At 39.9% G+C, this 18,309-nt stretch overlaps 2 protein-coding genes across 2 annotated transcripts; one reads left to right on the forward strand and one right to left on the reverse strand.

The window, feature by feature from the left end:
- The first annotated feature begins 6,546 nt into the window (after positions 1–6,546).
- LOC128741409 (coatomer subunit alpha) lies at positions 6,547–10,754 on the forward strand. The gene is made up of 3 exons (XM_053837210.1): positions 6,547–6,798; positions 6,861–8,823; positions 8,906–10,754. Exons 1-3 carry the CDS (start codon positions 6,719–6,721, stop codon positions 10,544–10,546), a joined length of 3,684 nt encoding a protein of 1,227 aa, XP_053693185.1. The 5' UTR covers positions 6,547–6,718; the 3' UTR covers positions 10,547–10,754.
- LOC128741411 (mediator of RNA polymerase II transcription subunit 16) lies at positions 10,582–15,079 on the reverse strand. Its single transcript, XM_053837211.1, has 8 exons — positions 14,860–15,079; positions 14,181–14,800; positions 13,106–14,122; positions 12,858–13,042; positions 12,482–12,790; positions 12,192–12,421; positions 10,786–10,852; positions 10,582–10,677 (listed from the first exon to the last, which is right to left on the reverse strand). The coding sequence occupies exons 1-7, from the start codon at positions 14,922–14,924 to the stop codon at positions 10,819–10,821; spliced, it is 2,460 nt and encodes an 819-aa protein (XP_053693186.1). The 5' UTR covers positions 14,925–15,079; the 3' UTR covers positions 10,582–10,677; positions 10,786–10,818.
- Between the last annotated feature and the right edge of the window lie 3,230 nt (positions 15,080–18,309).

The raw sequence follows: 18,309 nt of genomic DNA on the forward strand, positions 1-18,309 counted from the left end.
AATTTCGCCAAACCGGCGTTGAAAATACAAATTCATTTCATGCTGAATTTCATTCCGTTTCTTCTGATAGAACGGTAATTCCTAGGTTTATTTACTTTGCTCGATTGGTTCCAATAATGAAACAGCGATGATGACACAATTTGACATTTTATCTGTCAAAAGCTAAAAACGACCCTTTTTACGACCGTTCAGAAACACGACTGTTTCAACCGTCGTGTCCAGTAAGGGAATGCGCGCACAATAATCATTTAATGAAACATACCGCATTTTGCACTGTTAATCTGACACTAGCAAGGCTTTAAATTTAATCAACTTATGAGTTTGACTTCATTTTCCTTCTTATCCTTCTTTTTCACTTCATTTTCCTTGAGCGAAATCGTGTGCGAGATTCGACTGTGATAATCGTGCAAATCGGGGTAGTCTAAATAGGGGCAAATGTCGCAATATTGTAAGTTTCCCACCTTATCGAACGCGATGAATTAAACCATCGCGAACCGAAATCGTCGCCAGATTCGTCGGAGTGCAAATTTGGTTTATTTTGTCGAGTAAATCAACAGTTTATGCCCTAGTCAAACGAAATATATCCCGCTTTTTACGCGCTATAATGGCGGACGCTATAAATTGTGTTCGTAATATTCGAACAATCTTTTTGACAACTCTGCATCCATCAAAACTGGGCACTCTTCTCCTGTACGGCAGTGTTGCTCTTTCTTTCGTTTACGCAAAAGAAGGAGAGCAATAGTTTTGTTTACACTTCGCATAGAGTGACTATATACAGAGTGGCGCCAAGTCATCCCAAATGTATGCAATGCGGTTTATCCTAGGTTTTTCTTTCTCCTTCCTGCATACGCGTTGGATAGGTTGTCTGCTCGATTGGAATGACACTGACAGATAATTATCATTCCAATTTTGACATTGTCGCCACTCTGTATATAGTCACTCTAACTTCGCACATTTTTGCTCGCCTTCTTTGGCGTAAACGAAAGAAAGAGCACAGTAGGGTTGCAAGAGAAAAGTGCCAGATTTGATGTATGCAGAGTTGTCAAAAAGATTGTTCGCATATTACGAACACAATTTATAGCGGCCACCATTATAGCGTGTAAAAAGCTGGATATGTTTAGCTCACTCACATCCACGCATTTTTTTCCTGCGACGATTTCAAGCTGCCAAAAAATTGTGCAGTGCGTTTTGTTAGCAATGAAACTGACAATATTGCACCTGACTGCAATTTTACGAGTCCTACGCAAATTCTTTTTTTAATAGTAATTATCCTGTACTTACTAAATACATTGAAAATATGCTTGTCAATCAAGGAGGGGTGCTGTGGGGAGGCAATAACGAAAAACTGATAGTTCAAATTGCTAAATTGCAAACATGCGTGGTAAACGCAGAAAATAACCACGCTAATAATTTTCGCGTGGGACTCTAAATAGGTGGAAACTCCGCAATATTTATTTACCAACCCGAATAAACTGTATCCAGCTTTCGACGAGCGATAATGGCGGCTATTAGGCACAAGTGGTCACAATCTTTTGACATTCATTGCAGGAGCGTTGAGTTTGCCCTGACGGAGTTACTATGGAAACCTCCATGATTGTTTGTCGTTCGAGTGTAAAAATGTAAACATTGTTTCATTTTGCAGATCAGCTAAAGTGGAACTTGGGTTAACGACACATATTGTGCCTCTTCCTACATCAATTGCAGATTACCACCGAGCGAGAAGTTTTTAATCTTATGTTATTTAATTCTAACTTCTTCATAGATGTTTAATTGGTAAATATGAAATATTGCGAGGAATTACTTCAATTAATTCACATTGCATTTACAATTTCAAAATTAGGAAAAATATTTTTCATTTCTTGTGCTATAAAATTAATAATTTAATTATAATTATGAAGAAAAGAGTGTTATTATTGCATATTCGATGTTCTTCGACTTAACAAAGTTAAGTCTGTAGCTGCTCTCATCAACATAATTAGTTGGACTCGGCCTCGTAGATGGGTAACTACTTACCCGAAACCGGTCGGCAAGTAGGTAATTTTTATACTTTGTAAGAACAAAAAGTAAAGTGTCCAAAGGTATTTAAGAGTGACCTACGGGCAGCGGGGTGCTATCCCTATCTTAACGAACGGTGTTTGACAGTCGACTTAACGAAGGGCGCTATTGCAGGAAAAGCGCCCGTCTGACAAGTAAATTTGCTACCAACCTTGTCGAGATGTACTGAGATGTTGGCAACAAAAACATGGCACTCATCGCAAGCCCCTGCCTACGGGTATTTCAGTTTTTGCAAAAATGTTAGTTTACAATTGAGACAAACAAGACTAATTCAATTCCAAATGTGTTTTTCACAAAAAACACCAGCAGAAAACTTATGAGAATTATCAATACTTTTCCATTTTGGGCCAACGTTAACGACTGGCTGTACTTGACAGATCGTACTGGCTGCATTTGAAGATAGAATTAACAAAAGGGCGAATGTCGCAAGCGTAAACAAACCGAGTGAGGGTTGATTTTCCTATGCTGGGCCAGCAAAAAGTAGGGGAACCAACCTATTTTGGACCCCACCAGCAGCTGTACATAATTTGGACACTTCCATTTGATTTTGCTGTAAGTGTCCAAATTATGTACAGCTGCTGATGGGATCCAAAATACGTTTGGTTACCCTAACTCTTGCCCGTTTTGTTTACATTTGCGACATTCGCCCTTTTGTTAATTCTATATCTAGAATTTGACGTTAGAATTTTTCCTCTTCGCAAATCTCTCTCAGGTTACACACTTAACAAAAAGCACCGAATTCGGTAAAATTTTACCGAATTCTAAACAGCTGAACGTTCGGTAAAAATTTCGATGGTGCCAATCGACGTTTACAGATCATTAGTAATGTTTGGTGCAATCAAAAATTTTACCGAACGTTCAGCTGTTTAGATTTCGGTAAATTTTACCGAATCGTTTAAGTGTGTAGAACTACATGTAGGGAATGAGAGCATATACAGTACGAAGGAAGAAAGTGATGAAAAAAAGAGAGATAGAAACTAGAATGCTGTAGGAGTAAAGAAGATGAAGATAAGCTCACGATGGCAGTTCGCTTGCAAAAAGAAAATAAGCGTCAGTCTTGTGATCGACTTGTTGGAAAGAACAACGGAATCGAAAGTGATAGTCTGCTGATCCGGAATCCCTTCCACCGGACACGACATTGGCGCTAGTCGGTGACCTCGAACCGGTCGCTTTCCTTTCGCTGTGCGGACGTGCTTTTTTTAAGGTAGACATGGATTTGGCTAGTGAAATGTGAATATCGTTTATGTGTACAACAGTGAACTGTGAGTCATTTTGCATTGCTGCCGAGTATGTGCAAAGCGAAGAGAAATATGTTGCGCTAGTGATGTTATGTTATCTCTTAAAATTAACACATGCAAAAATTTGGTCTATATTGTTGATTCCTCCGAGCGGGAAATACAATCGTAACAAACGTTTTACCTCTGCGAAGGTGTTTTTAATGACGATAAGCAGAAGTGGAAATCCCCGAGAGGATAAATTGGCAAAAAATTCAATCCCTTCAGAGGCCAATATTGACCCCTTGTGTGGGCGTTCAAAATGTTTTTGATGATTGATGATTGTAATTGGTAGCCCTTGAGAGGGTGCTTCAGTTTGTGGATAACGTTTCCTGGGTGAAACTTTTGAGATTGCGCGACAGGCCATAGAGATCGCTGGTGTGCGACTGTGTTGGTGAGTTGTTGGCATCGGAAAAGAGCGTCGCTTCCTGATGAGAGCAAATATGTACACGCAGCGAGGTGTGCGTGGGGCAGATGACAGCAATCTTTGTCCGGCGCCACTGAAGTTTATTCGACCTCAAGGACGTGTTTGTACACGGGGGCATCGTAGTTTGCCCAAAAGTTTTCCACTCCAGTTGGCGAGGGCTTGAAGCCGTATCTGAGTAGGTAGTTAATGCTTTACATTGCTTGGGCCTCGTTTTTTAATGCATCTAGTTGCTACAGTAAAAAATATTAACAGGATGAGTTGTGGACTGCTTAAGTATATGCACGTGTTGGTATATCTCATGTGCGAACGTAATCGGGTAATCATGCGTGGGCGTGCGTCATACACTCACGTACCGTTTTATTATTCTATTATGGTGTGCGTTGCTGAGCAGATGACCAACACTAATATAGGGGTGTTGTGTGGCGTTGTTTTTTTTGCATTTTTTCGAAGAAACCGGCGTTTAGCGTGAGCAGCCTATTGAGCAAATTGAATTTTGATAGATAGTGTAAGTCGTACATAGCTTTTGAATTCACTGATCGGTCGGTAACTAGCACTATTAGTAGAATGCCTTCAAGCGGCTGGCATTTGATTTAATGTTGGTAAACATAGACTTGACATCAAACAGATTTCATTTATACCATTGTATGCGTTATAGCATCCATTTTTTGCTTAAGTCGAGTTTCGTTTCGTGAAAAACTATTAGATAATAATTGACCTATTAGAGTAAAAACTGCCGCAGTGGCGCTACCTGATGCGATGATGATAAAAACGAAAACAAACGTCAGATGCGGTATATTTCACAGAAAAAAAAATCAGTAAATTTAACATTTAACGCCTATTAGCTATTCGATTTAACATTCGTTACATAACAGTGACTACAAATTTCGGAAGGTACATCACGACGAAGATGGTATCGATAAAAAAAACGCTTGGGACAATAACGTAATCGTTTTGAAGATTCCATGAAATTTGCCTATATCAATGAGTTAGTAAAACTCATGCTAAATCAAACATAATGAATAGGTGAAGGAATTTTATGGTTCTTGTATGTAACAACCGTTTGAACGTTAAAATTATAGTCGCAATCCAGGTTTTTGACGAATCTGATTTAAAGTTTGCAGTTCTTGCGCGTTTGCGGATTGTCACTGTCGCCAAGCTATGCAATTGCAATAACGATCAATTGCTTAAAACATTTTCTGATAGTGTCCCGTCGCATAATTGGAATTTCGAAATGTGAAGAAAGTTAGGCGCAACGAAGGATCACTTAATAGATTTTGAATCGGGATGAAACGGTGTTTTCGAACAACCAACAGAACATTCTCCAGTAGATATCGCAGTCATTTTTATGCGTATTTTCGCCCATTTCCATTTGCGGACAATAAGCTTTATCGGCTTAATTTAATTTTCAGAGCATTGCGAGCTCTTAAGTTCTCGAATCGAAGTACGTAGATGTCGCTACGGCTTCTGACGAGATCGCAAAGTGTACTCAAGATACACTAGTAATTCTTACCAACTGTATGCGCATTACGCAAAACAAAGTTGTAAGGCTCAGTAAACAGGCTTACTACAGGCAAAGAGGAAAGGCTTAACAATGGTTGTAGCTTGTAGAGTTGAATATATTAAGTCTGTTTCAAAGGTTGTAACTGATACTGCACGCAGCGCTACAGCCTGTGGTGGCGGGGGCTAGCGCTTGGTGGCAATAAAAAGAGCCTAACTCGTGGCCTTACCATTGTAAGGCATTAGCAGTAAGTATAAGGAAATGCTGGATATGGGACAATACGAATAATGCATGACTTAAAAAAATGATAAACTCGAAACGAACACTGATTTAGGGAACAAGAGAGTACCAAATCCTAGGTCACCACAATGTCACGCTACGGGTCTGACTGCACCTGCAGATATGCCAAATAAGGAAAAATGATGAAAAACGACCAAGAGTTAAACTAATTCAGAAAAGCAATATTTGAAAAGAAAATAAATATGAATCAATACACAATATACCATTAAAGAGTAGAAGTAAGGGTGGATGTAGGGAATGAGAGCATATACAGTACGAAGGAAGAAAGTGATGAAAAAAAGAGAGATAGAAACTAGAATGCTGTAGGAGTAAAGAAGATGAAGATAAGCTCACGATGGCAGTTCGCTTGCAAAAAGAAAATAAGCGTCAGTCTTGTGATTGACTTGTTGGAAAGAACAACGGAATCGAAAGTGATAGTCTGCTGATCCGGAATCCCTTCCACCGGACACGACACTACAGACGGTAGATAATCTACAGACGCGCAAAGAGAAAAATTACCAATTCGGCAACACTTTTTTTTGTTTATAGTATTTAAACAGTTTTGGCAACTAGTCAGAATTGGATCAATCTTCCTATAATCAGCAGTAAGTTGCGTGAATCACCTGGTATGTTCCATGAAACTTCGCGAATTACGACGCATATTTTGCAAAGTGAACAAGCCAATTGAATTTTTTAAAGCATTATATGATATTTCCAAGGTAACTAATCCATATGTTTTTAGTAAATCAATAGTTAAAGTTTTAACATCTCTGGTAGATTACAAAACTTAGTCTTCCCTGCCTATACGAAACACAAGTTTGTTTACTTTGCTCATTTGGTGTCTCGATTTGACGGTTCGATTGGTGTTTTATGCCACGCTCTTTGCGCGTCTGTAGATTATCTACCGTCTGTAGTTAGAACCACCCTATAATCTGCATCAACAGCATCAACAGTAACACCCACTGGGATGGGATTTACTGTCAAAAGTATGACAGATTTAGTTAGACGTGTCACTAAAAAACAGAAAAACGACAGCGCAGTGAAAATTGCATCCATTTTCTCGTCAAAGTGCAAAAAATTTTAGGTTTATCCGTGAATTAGTAAGAATTGAGGTCGGCGCTTCAGACCGCTTTGTAGAGAAAAGGTATACTTCTCATCGGAACTAAGCACAACGTTAAAACAGCCATGTTAACCAATTTTGAAACAAAATCGGCCCGAGTAAAGGGGCTTTCGTTCCATCCAAAGCGGCCGTGGGTTTTGGCAAGGTAATAAAATTTAAAAAATAGCAACTTCATTTTAGATTCTTTATTTCGTATTGTTTTACCAGTTTGCATAGCGGCGTAATCCAACTTTGGGACTATCGTATTAGTACTTTGATCGAGAAATTTGATGAACATGACGGGCCGGTACGCGGTATTGCGTTCCACAGCCAGCAGCCACTATTTGTCTCCGGTGGTGATGACTTTAAAATCAAGGTTTGGAATTATAAGCAGAGACGGTGTATTTTTTCTCTGCTCGGTCATTTGGACTATGTCCGGACAACGGTATTTCATCATGAGTATCCATGGATACTGAGCGCTTCGGATGATCAAACCATTCGTATCTGGAATTGGCAATCTAGGTCCTGTATTTGTGTGCTGACCGGTCACAATCACTATGTTATGTGTGCTCAATTTCATCCAACGGATGACATTATCGTTTCGGCTTCGTTGGATCAGACTGTGAGGATTTGGGATATTTCTGGATTGCGCAAGAAAAACGTAGCCCCAGGACCAACCGGGTTGGATGATCACCTGAAGAATCCAACCGCAACTGATTTGTTCGGTCAGGCTGATGCTGTGGTAAAACATGTACTGGAGGGACATGATCGAGGAGTTAACTGGGCTAGTTTTCATCCGACGTTGCCCTTAATTGTATCTGGGGCGGACGATCGACAAATCAAGCTATGGAGGATGAACGAGTACAAAGCTTGGGAGGTGGACACTTGTCGTGGACATTATAATAATGTATCTTGCGTTTTGTTCCATCCAAGGGCAGAGCTGATTGTCTCAAACAGTGAAGATAAAAGTATTCGCGTCTGGGATATGACTAAGAGGCAATGCATTCATACTTTTAGAAGAGAACATGAGCGGTTCTGGATTATGACCGCGCATCCAAACTTGAATCTGTTTGCTGCGGGACACGATTCCGGAATGATTGTATTTAAGCTTGAACGTGAGCGACCAGCCTATGCTGTTTATGGAAACTGCTTGTACTACGTGAAGGAACGGTTTCTTCGCGAACTTGATTTCAATACTAAATCCGATACGGTTTTAATGACAATACGGGGTGGAGGAAAAACTCCCGTGTATAGCATGTCTTATAACCCTGCATTGAATGCAGTGCTGTTGTGTACCAGAACTTCCAATTTGGAAAACAGCACCTATGATTTGTATAGCATTCCACAGAAAGACAGTGGCTCGCAAAATACTGAAACCGATAGTAAGCGTTCGTCCGGTGTTACAGCGGTTTGGGTTGCACGAAACCGATTTGCCGTTTTGGATCGTTCCAACCAATTGGTTATTAAAAACTTCAAGAATGAAGTTACCAAGAAGATCCAAACCCCGGTTTGTGACGAAATATTTTACGCCGGAACGGGAATGCTTCTACTTCGAGAACCGGAGCATGTGACATTGTTCGATGTACAGCAGCTGCGCACTTTGGCGCAGGTTAAGATTGCCAAGTGCAAGTACGTTGTCTGGTCCACCGATATGAGTCACGTTGCGCTTCTCGCCAAACATACTTTGAACATTTGCAATCGTCGCCTGGATTTACTGTGTTCCATACACGAGAGTGCTCGAATCAAAAGCGGAGCTTGGGATGATTCCGGCGTGTTTATCTATACCACTTCGAATCACATCAAGTACGCGATTATTAACGGTGATCACGGAATCATACGTACTTTGGATTTACCGATCTACATAGCCCGGGTCAAGAATAGTCAAGTTTTTTGTCTGGATCGTGAATGTAGAACACGAGTACTGAATATTGATACAACCGAATACAAATTCAAGCTGGCGTTGATCAACCGAAAGTACGAGGAAGTCTTGCACATGGTGCGTAACGCACGGTTAGTCGGTCAAAGCATCATTGCCTATTTGCAGCAGAAAGGTTACCCGGAAGTAGCCTTGCATTTCGTCAAGGATGAAAAGACTCGCTTTGGTTTGGCACTAGAGTGCGGTAACATCGAGGTTGCTCTGGAAGCAGCCAAGGCTTTGGACGATAAGCAGTGCTGGGAAAGGTTGGCGCAGGTGAGTGATCGATGATTTGATAGAGTTAGTTCTTGAATAGAGATATTTAGACGGATTTTAACTATAATTTTATAACTTTTAGACTGCTCTTATGCAAGGCAACCACCAGGTGGTGGAAATGTGTTATCAACGTACGAAGAATTTCGACAAGTTATCTTTCCTCTATCTGATTACGGGCAACCTGGAGAAGCTGAAGAAAATGAACAAGATTGCAGAAATCCGTAAAGACGTATCTGCACAGTATCAGGGCGCTCTGCTGCTGGGAGACGTCAAGGAACGCGTTTCAATACTGAAAAATTGCAATCAAACGTCGTTGGCTTATCTAACAGCCAAGACCCATGGTTTAGAGGAAGATGCCACCCAGCTGGCTGAAACTATCACAGCTGCTGGAAAGAATTTGCCAGAAGTGCAGCCGAATGCGAAGTTTTTGCGCCCTCCGGTTCCTATTCAGCAAGCCGAAAGTAACTGGCCACTATTGACGGTTTCCAAAGGATTCTTCGAAGGAACAATGATGTCTCGTGGAGCTGCAACTGTTCACCAGGCACTGGCAGCCACTGAAACTGTGGTAGAAGCAGCGGATGAGGACGGTTGGGGTGTCGATGAAGATTTACGCGATGATGATAAGTTTGAAGATGCCAAGGATGATAGCGACAATAAAGCTGAGGGAGGAGAAGGTGCCGGATGGGATGTGGGAGATGACGATTTGGAGTTGCCAGAGGAACTAATGTCGAAAATCTCAGCCAGCAATACAGGAGATAAAGGCTTTTATGCTGTTCCACCAAAAGGTTTGCCACCTTCGCACTTTTGGACAATTAATTCTCAGCTCGCGGCCGACCACGTTCGTGCCGGATCGTATGAAACAGCTTTCCGATTATTGCATGATCAAGTTGGAGTCGTCAATTTTACTCCCTACAAGGAAATCTTCATGGAGTCACACATCGGTTCCAAAACTTCCTATACATGTCTTCCCAGTATTGGTCCTTTACCGGCTTATCCGAATCGAAATTGGAAGGAGCTGAACGTTAAAAATTGTCATCCCACTTTGGCATTCAAATTAAATGATTTAGTACAGATGCTGCAGACATGTTATCAACTAACTACCACCGGGAAGTTTACCGAGGCGATTGAAAAGCTGCAACATATAATGCTTTGCATTCCATTGCTGGTGGTTGAATCTCGACAGGAAATCGCTGAAGCCCAGCAACTGTTAACTATCTGTCGCGAGTATGTTGTTGGTTTGCAAATGGAGACACTTCGCAAAGGACTGCCGAAAAATACGCTGGATGAGCAGAAGCGGATCTGTGAACTGGCGGCTTACTTTACTCACGTTAACTTGCAGCCGGTGCACCAAATTTTAACTTTAAGAACAGCACTAAATTTGTTTTTCAAGCTGAAGAACTATAAAACAGCTGCTTCATTCGCGCGTCGTTTGATTGACTTGGGCCCTCGCCCAGAGGTCGCCAATCAAGCACGAAAAATACTGTCAGCGTGTGAAGTAAATGAAACTGATGAGCACATGCTGCAATATGACGAACACAATCCATTCACTTTATGTGCGGTTACCTACAAACCAATTTATCGTGGCAAGCCGGAAGAGAAGTGTTCCCTCTGTTCAGCGTCCTATCAGCCTGCGTATAAAGGAGTAACCTGTGCGGTTTGTCAAGTGGCTGAAATAGGCAAGGATGTCATCGGTCTGAGGATTAGTGCTTCGCAATTCAAGTAACTTGAGCTGCAGTTCGATTCGCATTTACAACATAAATGCATATAAACTTTTATTACGTATTCAATATAATCTACACACACGTACATTTATTCCATTCCCATTGCGTCGTTGAAACCAACGACCAGAGAGTACTGTAACGTGAAATGATTAAAAATCAATAAATACATTGCTAGTTCATTAGTGTTACTCTTAAGCTTAACTGTATGAAGAAGTTTATCTTTTACCTAAAGAAATCTCACCTTTTGTAGTTGCTATTTTCACTACTGTAGTAACTATGCCACGTCCAGTCTCCAGAAACCGTTGCATCTGCAAAGCAATAAGTTTTTTAGAGAAATTAAGGTGTGATATTTTGATCAGATCAAATATTACAAAATATGTTCCGAATAGCAAATTATTAATTTAAAAAGGCCCTTCGCATTTTGATAAAGCTTCTTCTTCCTCTTCACAAGCAGCTTAAAGCCGAGGCAGCTCGTGCTGTATCAAGAATTTATCTCTACTCCACTCTTCTCTAGGCTGCTCGTCGCCAGTTCCTGAAGCGTCTCAACACTCGCTAATCAGTGGTGACATTGCGATTCTCGTTTCGAGTGATTTTGGTTCGTTTCGACCACGTTAAACGAATGGGCGAAACGAACCAAAATCACTCGAAACGAGAATCGCAATGTCACCCCAGCTTCCATCTAATCCAGTCATCTAGATCGAAGAGAACAGTTTTTTTAGCACTACCGTCCCACATTGCCAAGGCGTGGCCGTCTCACCGTAACCTCTCGGCCTCGGTACCTCCCGGTACTCCACCGTAAAATAATCCGCCACAAAGCAAAGCAAAACCTAGGTGCTACATTCCGTTATCGAAACTTGACCTTCTAACACCCTTTCTCGGCTGAGGCTCGAACATACGACGACTGACTTGTTAAACCAGCATCGTTCCTCAAAGCCAACCGGGAGGCTCCGTCACACTTTTCGTTATAATAGGATTCAGAAGATTAGGACCATTGTCCATACTATTATTTTGATCTATTAGGCTATTCTTTTTCTTCTTTTGTCTAGGTATTTGTGACAGACAGTACACTATTGGTGGAAGTGTTCGTAATCGTCATGTTCATACCTCTTGTGCCAGTCAAGCATTGCATTTTTCATGAAATTTATTACTTGATTGGGATTTGTATACCAGATTTCGAATGGCTCAGTTGTTTCATTACGAATGGTTTCGAACTGTTAGTGCCCAAGTCTATAAACTCATCAACCTTGAGTTCATCGCCATCAATAGTTCGTTGTAGCTCAATCTTCCTAGTATCTGTTTTTAGTCTGGCATAGATTGCTTCATCCATCGTAGAAATTCTATTTATAAAGTCGAAGTCACCCGCGCAAGCTAAAAGTTGGCTACGCTTGCTGAAGATAGTGCCTCTCGTTTCGATGCCCGCGTACCAAATTCAATAGCCAACTTCAATAGCATTGTTAAATAACATACAGGTTAGTTCATACCGTAGCCTCAGGTAGAAATAGGAGTTGCTGGATAAGGGGCGGAGAATCCGTATGAAATGTCTTAAGCCTACAGATGCGCAAGGCACCAATCAGCCGTGTTATAGCTTGACTCTACTATTAGTCCACCAACAAGTCATAACAAATAATAAAAACAACTTCACTTTACCGGCACTTGTCAATCCACCGTTGTTCCCACGCTTTCATAGCAGCCGTTTTCGCCACACTTATAACGCTGCTGCATGATCCACAGCGTGTGCATCGCCGTAGAGATGGAGGTCTCCTGCCTAACTGCAGATACATGACGGAATCTATCACGTTATCATTGGACAGACCGCCTTCCACAATCGGCACTTCCGGGCAGAATTTGAGTGCTTCGTTTTCCACGCCGTAATCGCACTAGAGTAAAAATGTCCAATTAGTGTACATTTGCATGCATTAATAGAAAATTATATTTACCATCACAGGCAAACTAATGTGGGGTAACAACGGTGAAGCAATCATCGTTCGCGAGGGAACAAATTGCAGTTGTGGAATAAGAACCTGATTTGGCAGTAAGCAACATTCATCCAGCAGTAAGTCGTCTGGTTCATTCGGGTTAAGAGATAGTTTAGTAAGCAAACGAAAGAGGGTCAGCAGAATGTCCAGATTATCTGCGGAACGCGAAAATACTGGAAGGCATTGCGGATTCAGTAGGCCCCAAATACGAATCATAACCAAAAGCTCTCGGATACTATTTAGTGCCACAATATCTTTACTGATATCATACTGAAAAAAAAAATATTTACCTCTTCTTTTTCGAATTTATAAAGGCACGCAAAATATTATTACTCACCCCTTGTGATTTGGACATAAAAGCTCGATTTTCCGGCAATTTAGCTAAAATATTGAGCGCCAAATCGGCTACCCACTGAATTAGTTGCTGCAAACTTTGAAGAGTCGATCGCTCCATTGTAAAATCCTTTGCCTCCAAATTCAGCAGCACTTTGTCTACGTCTGGAACGGACTCTGACAAAACCACTAAAATACAATAAAATAAAAGCCATGTAATCACTTGATTGGCAAAAAAATCTACTAACTAACTTGCTAAATTTTCAGCTGGACCCTTTTCATGAGACGTTAAATCGGACGGCCGCAATAAACTCTTGAAAGCGATCAGAATTGAATGCAGTATTAGCAGATTCGATAAATCGTGGGCTTTTTGTTGTCCCGAAATCGAGAGCCTGTATAATGCTATTTTCATTGTCAGAAAATTCACATAATAATACTGTTGAACATTAGAAGGCTGTCGGTGGAAACTTTCTGTTAACCGTTCCAAGACGTTGTCGAGAATTTGGATTTTCAACGTAAGCAATATGTCCAAACAATCAAAGCCAGTCACTAAACAGTATTCAAGGAGATTAACCGTTTGCACAATCAGTGCTGGCGTTCCAAGTTGATCTTGGCACATAAAATTGCAACGATAAACATAAAGTTGTCCAAAACTGTCCAATGTTATGAAGAGATGTCCCAAATAAGTAATGTCAATGGCCCCTACTTTCACTCCGGGTCGCACTTGCTTGTTCGAATGATCATTAGGATCTCTGATTGAGACAACGTTAGTACAAGTCAAGCGTTTGAAGGTATCTTTCTGAAGACAGTGGATACTGCTATCACTCATGGCCAAATATATGAAAGAACAGTTCAAGAAATTCATCCTGGTGGTACAGACTTTGGTCACTCTCGTATTGTAACGGTATTGGTTTTTGCTGATCCAGAGTAACGTTTTAAATGCTTCATTCTTATTACTTTGCAGCAATTTATGGATTGGTGTCGATTCTTCCGTAAGTTCCCACTGTTCTACGAAGCAACCTCCTCCAACGTGGTTTGATGCTACAATTAACGAATCCGCATCTTCTGTAAAGACCCATTTAACATGCATTACTCGCAACTCCTTCAAATCTTTGCCAAGGCCTTCCGCTAGGAAAAAGCTTGGCAAAGCAGTGCTATTTATTTCCAATTTTTCAGCACTCTTTTTTATTGCAACACGAAAGCATTGTATCATACTAGAATTGGCAGACCTTGTGTCACCGTTTCCAACGGCTACCATTAAGCTTCCATCTGAAACCAAGTTAAACATTTTAAATTGCAGTCATGAAAAAACTATAATAATTCTTACTTCTCGCATAGCAAATGCTAGCTGTAGTGTAATAATTCCTGGTTACTCCTAAGCTTTCCGTTGCTGGAATCAACATGGTTGGTTCCTGGATTTTTTGAATGCTAGCGTTTGATTCAGCAGGAATAATGAAAGCGCCAAGCATTCCAGTTGCGGAAACCACTAATACTCCTTCCACCGATACTCCTCCAAATTGTCGAACACTAGCAGCAAACTTCAGCTTGTGAAACTTTTCCAGGTACAAATACTGATCCTTTTTATCCGTCTGCAGAGACATTTTACGGCCGTTGTGGAAAAATGAGGCGGCAATAATGTTCTCTCCTGGGAATCGGACGCTGTATAACGGTTTCCATTCCGAAAGTAGATTGTCTTTCTGTGTGAATAATTGTACATTTCCGTTTCGATCACCAACCAGCAGGAATCGACCCAGCACGTCCCACTCCAATGTAGATACAGGATATTTGCTTGATGTCACTTTATACGGGAACCAGGGCGTATTTAGGTCTACCACATAGATGTGGAATCCCCAGCTCTGGATGGGAGATTGCTCTGTAAGCTCATTGGCAGTAGTAAACGCAAGCACATTGCAAGACGAAGCTGTACAAAGTAATTCAAAATTTTGTCTGACAAGAGCAAAAATTAGGCTGATGCAAATACAATCAGGTAGAATTTGGAAACTTACTGTGTCTCAAGGAAGGTATGACCAGCAGAGCTGTTTTTCCGGTGCGTTGTATAAAGCAGGTCCATTGTCTGGCTATCTTGATGATTTTAGTAATTAAAAAAAACTTAAGGAGACTAAGCTTTGTGCAAGATATCAAAACTATTGAAAGAATAATCTTGAATTAACTGTTTAAAATACAAAATATCACTAAACACACGAATTCATTTGTCACCTAAACTTTAACCCTATAAGCCTAGCCAGCCTACAAAACAAACCTAGGACAGGACATGGCATGTAACTCCTTTATATATAATAGAAAATTTTGACAGGTACAGTTTTACGTGCGTCTACCGACGAAATACAATGTGATATATACAGGTGTGGCAATGTTGGTTAAGTGGTGTTAGTTACTGCCACCCCAATGAGGTTTAAAAAGGTACGGCAGATGAAGACATTTGATGGTATTAGTAGCGAAAAATCAGAAAACGACGTCAAACTACAAAAGCAAACCGCGTCGGACAATGGGGTTTGTTTTTGGAGTTTGACGTAACGCTTCATCGTGATTGGTCGATTTACGATTTCACTCACATCATGATGAAATTTCTTCATTGCACTAACACCACGTAACCAACTTTGCCACACCTGTATATATCACATTGCTGCCACCCCACTGTCACAAATGTCATTCCCATACATTTTTCGTGTAGCCAACATCTCATCTAGCAATGAGGTTTAAAAAGGTGTGGCAGATGAAGACATTTGATGGTATTAGTAGCGAAAAATCAGAAAACGACGTCAAACTACAAAAACAAACCGCGTCGGACAATGGGGTTTGTTTTTGTAGTTTTACGTCACGCTTCATCTTGATTGGTCGATTTACGATTCCACCCACACCATGATGAAATTTCTTCATTGCACTAACACCACTTAACCAACATTGCCACACCTGTATATATTACATTGCTCATCTAGCCCATAACAAACTTTGCTTCGGACCAAAAGTATTTGTGAGTAGCCGCTCTAACTTCAGCCTCGGATGAATGTGTATTGGTAAGCGCTCGAACAAAGTTACTTTTTTGCTTTTTTTCTTTTTGTGTCGGACGTGTAGGAAGCGTAAAAACATGTTAGCCGCCAAAGTAAATTGATATATACCAGGTATGTGACCATCGAGGGTTGCATTAGTGTGTGTAGAAAGAAGAAGAAATAGTTCTGAAATATGGTGGAATTTGCATGAAAATTAAAACTAAATTAATTGTAATTAATGAATGCAGCTATATTATTCCAGAGAAATATTTGAACATTTACAATGAAATGTAAGGAATATATTTTAAAGTCATTTGCACTTGTAGCCTTCTTTATTATGCGTAAAAAATTTGAGAACATGGGTGACTAACTATTTCGATGTGCAATTGAAAAATGAATTAATGTTTCTAATACTTCACGATCAATACGGTATACGGTTGCTTAAATTAAAACACGTTCCATCCAACATTTTGCTTGCATGATGCTCTTGAATATCTGCCTTTGATGTCTTCTTTTAAAAAATAGTTTTATTCGAATAGATGCTTGTGCTACTGCTTGAAAATCCTTAAGTTGAAGTCACTGTTCCAAGATGATACCTTTTTATCATAAATTTACCCGTCGCAACACTACGTAGAAAACCATAAAAAGTAATCTTAGATTGCTACAAAACGGTCTTAGAAGATAATTAACACTTCAAAAGCTTACCAGAAATCAGACGAAAAATATCGCGGGCGGATAACAATGTTGCTCATGCTGCTTATTGAACAATCATGTTCGAGCATTTTAAAAAAAAATCTTTTTTGTTTTACTACTTGTAGGAAAGCGATATAACGACATTTCTTTGAGACATCTTGATACCGTTTTGACGAAAAAATTTCCGCTTGCAATTTGGAATGTTGCACTTCATTGTATTCATGAAAATACATACTAGAAATAATGTTCTAAGCATAAACATACAACTGTGAGAAAAAAAATAGACAAATCTTGCGTATCCAACGATTTTTTTAAAAAATTAACTAATTTTCTATACAAAATGCTCGAAATCTCAGAACTAGTGTAGATGTGTTAGTGCAAAGCGTATATGACAGCTCGCATTGTCATATACCTGGTATATATCAATTTACTTTGGTTAGCCGCATCTTTTCATACGCCTGGTTACTGCAGTGAAGAAATTTCATCATGGTGTGGGTGGAATCGTAAATCGACCAATCACGATCACTGAAAAAACTTTTCTTATAGTTTCTATGTGTTTCACACATAGATTTTTTCCATGTGCCCAGTAAATGAACTTTATGTGCCAAACAGTTACCTTTTATGTGTTTTTAAAATTTACCTATAAAATTTGCACATACTATTCATGCGCATATAATTTTCATGTGTACTTCTGGGCGGATTGTGTTTATATGTGGCACATAATAATCATAAGGATTTTCATATGGAAATTTTCCATATGATATGTGCGGATTATTCTGAGTGATGAAGCGTGACGTCAAACCCCAAAAACAAACCCATAGACCAAATTAAGGTGACGTCATCTGGCAGATACTCGCACCCTTGTTTACAAACAGACCGCAGAGTCCAAAAAAGTTTCAGCTATTAAACGGCAAGTTTGTTGTTTAAACAGCATTAGGACTAAATTTAAAACACCATTATGCCTGTAAAATGTTAAAACGCACGCTACATTCGCTATAAACGAAAAGGAAAATTTTCCAAAATGTAAACAAGGGCACCAGTATCTGTCAATTGACAGTATGATGATTTGGTCTATTGTCCGACGCGGTTTGTTTTTGTAGTTTGACGTCGTTTTCTGATTTTTCGATACTAATACCATCAAATGTTTTCATCTGCCACACCTTTTTAAACCTCATTGGACGAAACAGAGCTTCCAGTTATGTGTATTGGTGCTTGAAAACCTTGAAAATGAGGCAAACAACAACATTAAACATTAAGCGTATAGAGCTTTGATTTTTAGAAAGTACTTTTTTAATATTGATGAGAAAATTCTACCTTGAAATGACTTCAGTCCGATTAGTCAAATCGGCGATATCCGAGACGTGTAAATTGTTTCAAGATGATACCTTTTTATCACAAATTTGCCTGCTCACGTTGTATGATATATATGCTCTTGTCTCAACACTACGTAGAAAACCATAAAAAGTAATCTTAGATTGCTACAAAACAGTCTTAGATGATAATTAACACTTTAAAAGCCTACCAAAAATCAGACGAAAAATATCGCGGCCGGATAGCAATGTTGCTCATGCTGCTTATTGAACAATCAAGTCCGAGCATTTTAAAGAATTTCTTTTTTGTTTTACTACTTGTAGGAAAGCGATATAAGGACATTTCTTTGAAACATCTTGATACCGTTTTGACGAAAAATTTTCCGCTTGCAATGTGGTATGTTGCGCTTCATTAAATTCATGAAAATACATACTAGAAATAATG

Source organism: Sabethes cyaneus, chromosome 3 (assembly GCF_943734655.1).
Source record: "Sabethes cyaneus chromosome 3, idSabCyanKW18_F2, whole genome shotgun sequence".
In the NCBI taxonomy this organism is placed as follows: Eukaryota; Metazoa; Arthropoda; class Insecta; order Diptera; family Culicidae; genus Sabethes; species Sabethes cyaneus.

Coding starts and splice junctions, on each gene's coding strand:
- LOC128741409 (XM_053837210.1), top strand. CDS start 6,719: ATGTTAACCAATTTTGAAACAAAATCGGCCCGAGTAAAGGGGCTTTCG. Junction 6,799..6,860: donor CGGCCGTGGGTTTTGGCAAG/GTAATAAAATTT, acceptor TTGTTTTACCAG/TTTGCATAGCGGCGTAATCC. Junction 8,824..8,905: donor GCTGGGAAAGGTTGGCGCAG/GTGAGTGATCGA, acceptor TATAACTTTTAG/ACTGCTCTTATGCAAGGCAA.
- LOC128741411 (XM_053837211.1), bottom strand. CDS start 14,924: ATGGACCTGCTTTATACAACGCACCGGAAAAACAGCTCTGCTGGTCAT. Junction 14,123..14,180: donor TAGCATTTGCTATGCGAGAA/GTAAGAATTATT, acceptor ACTTGGTTTCAG/ATGGAAGCTTAATGGTAGCC. Junction 12,791..12,857: donor TTATGTCCAAATCACAAGGG/GTGAGTAATAAT, acceptor TTTTTTTTTCAG/TATGATATCAGTAAAGATAT.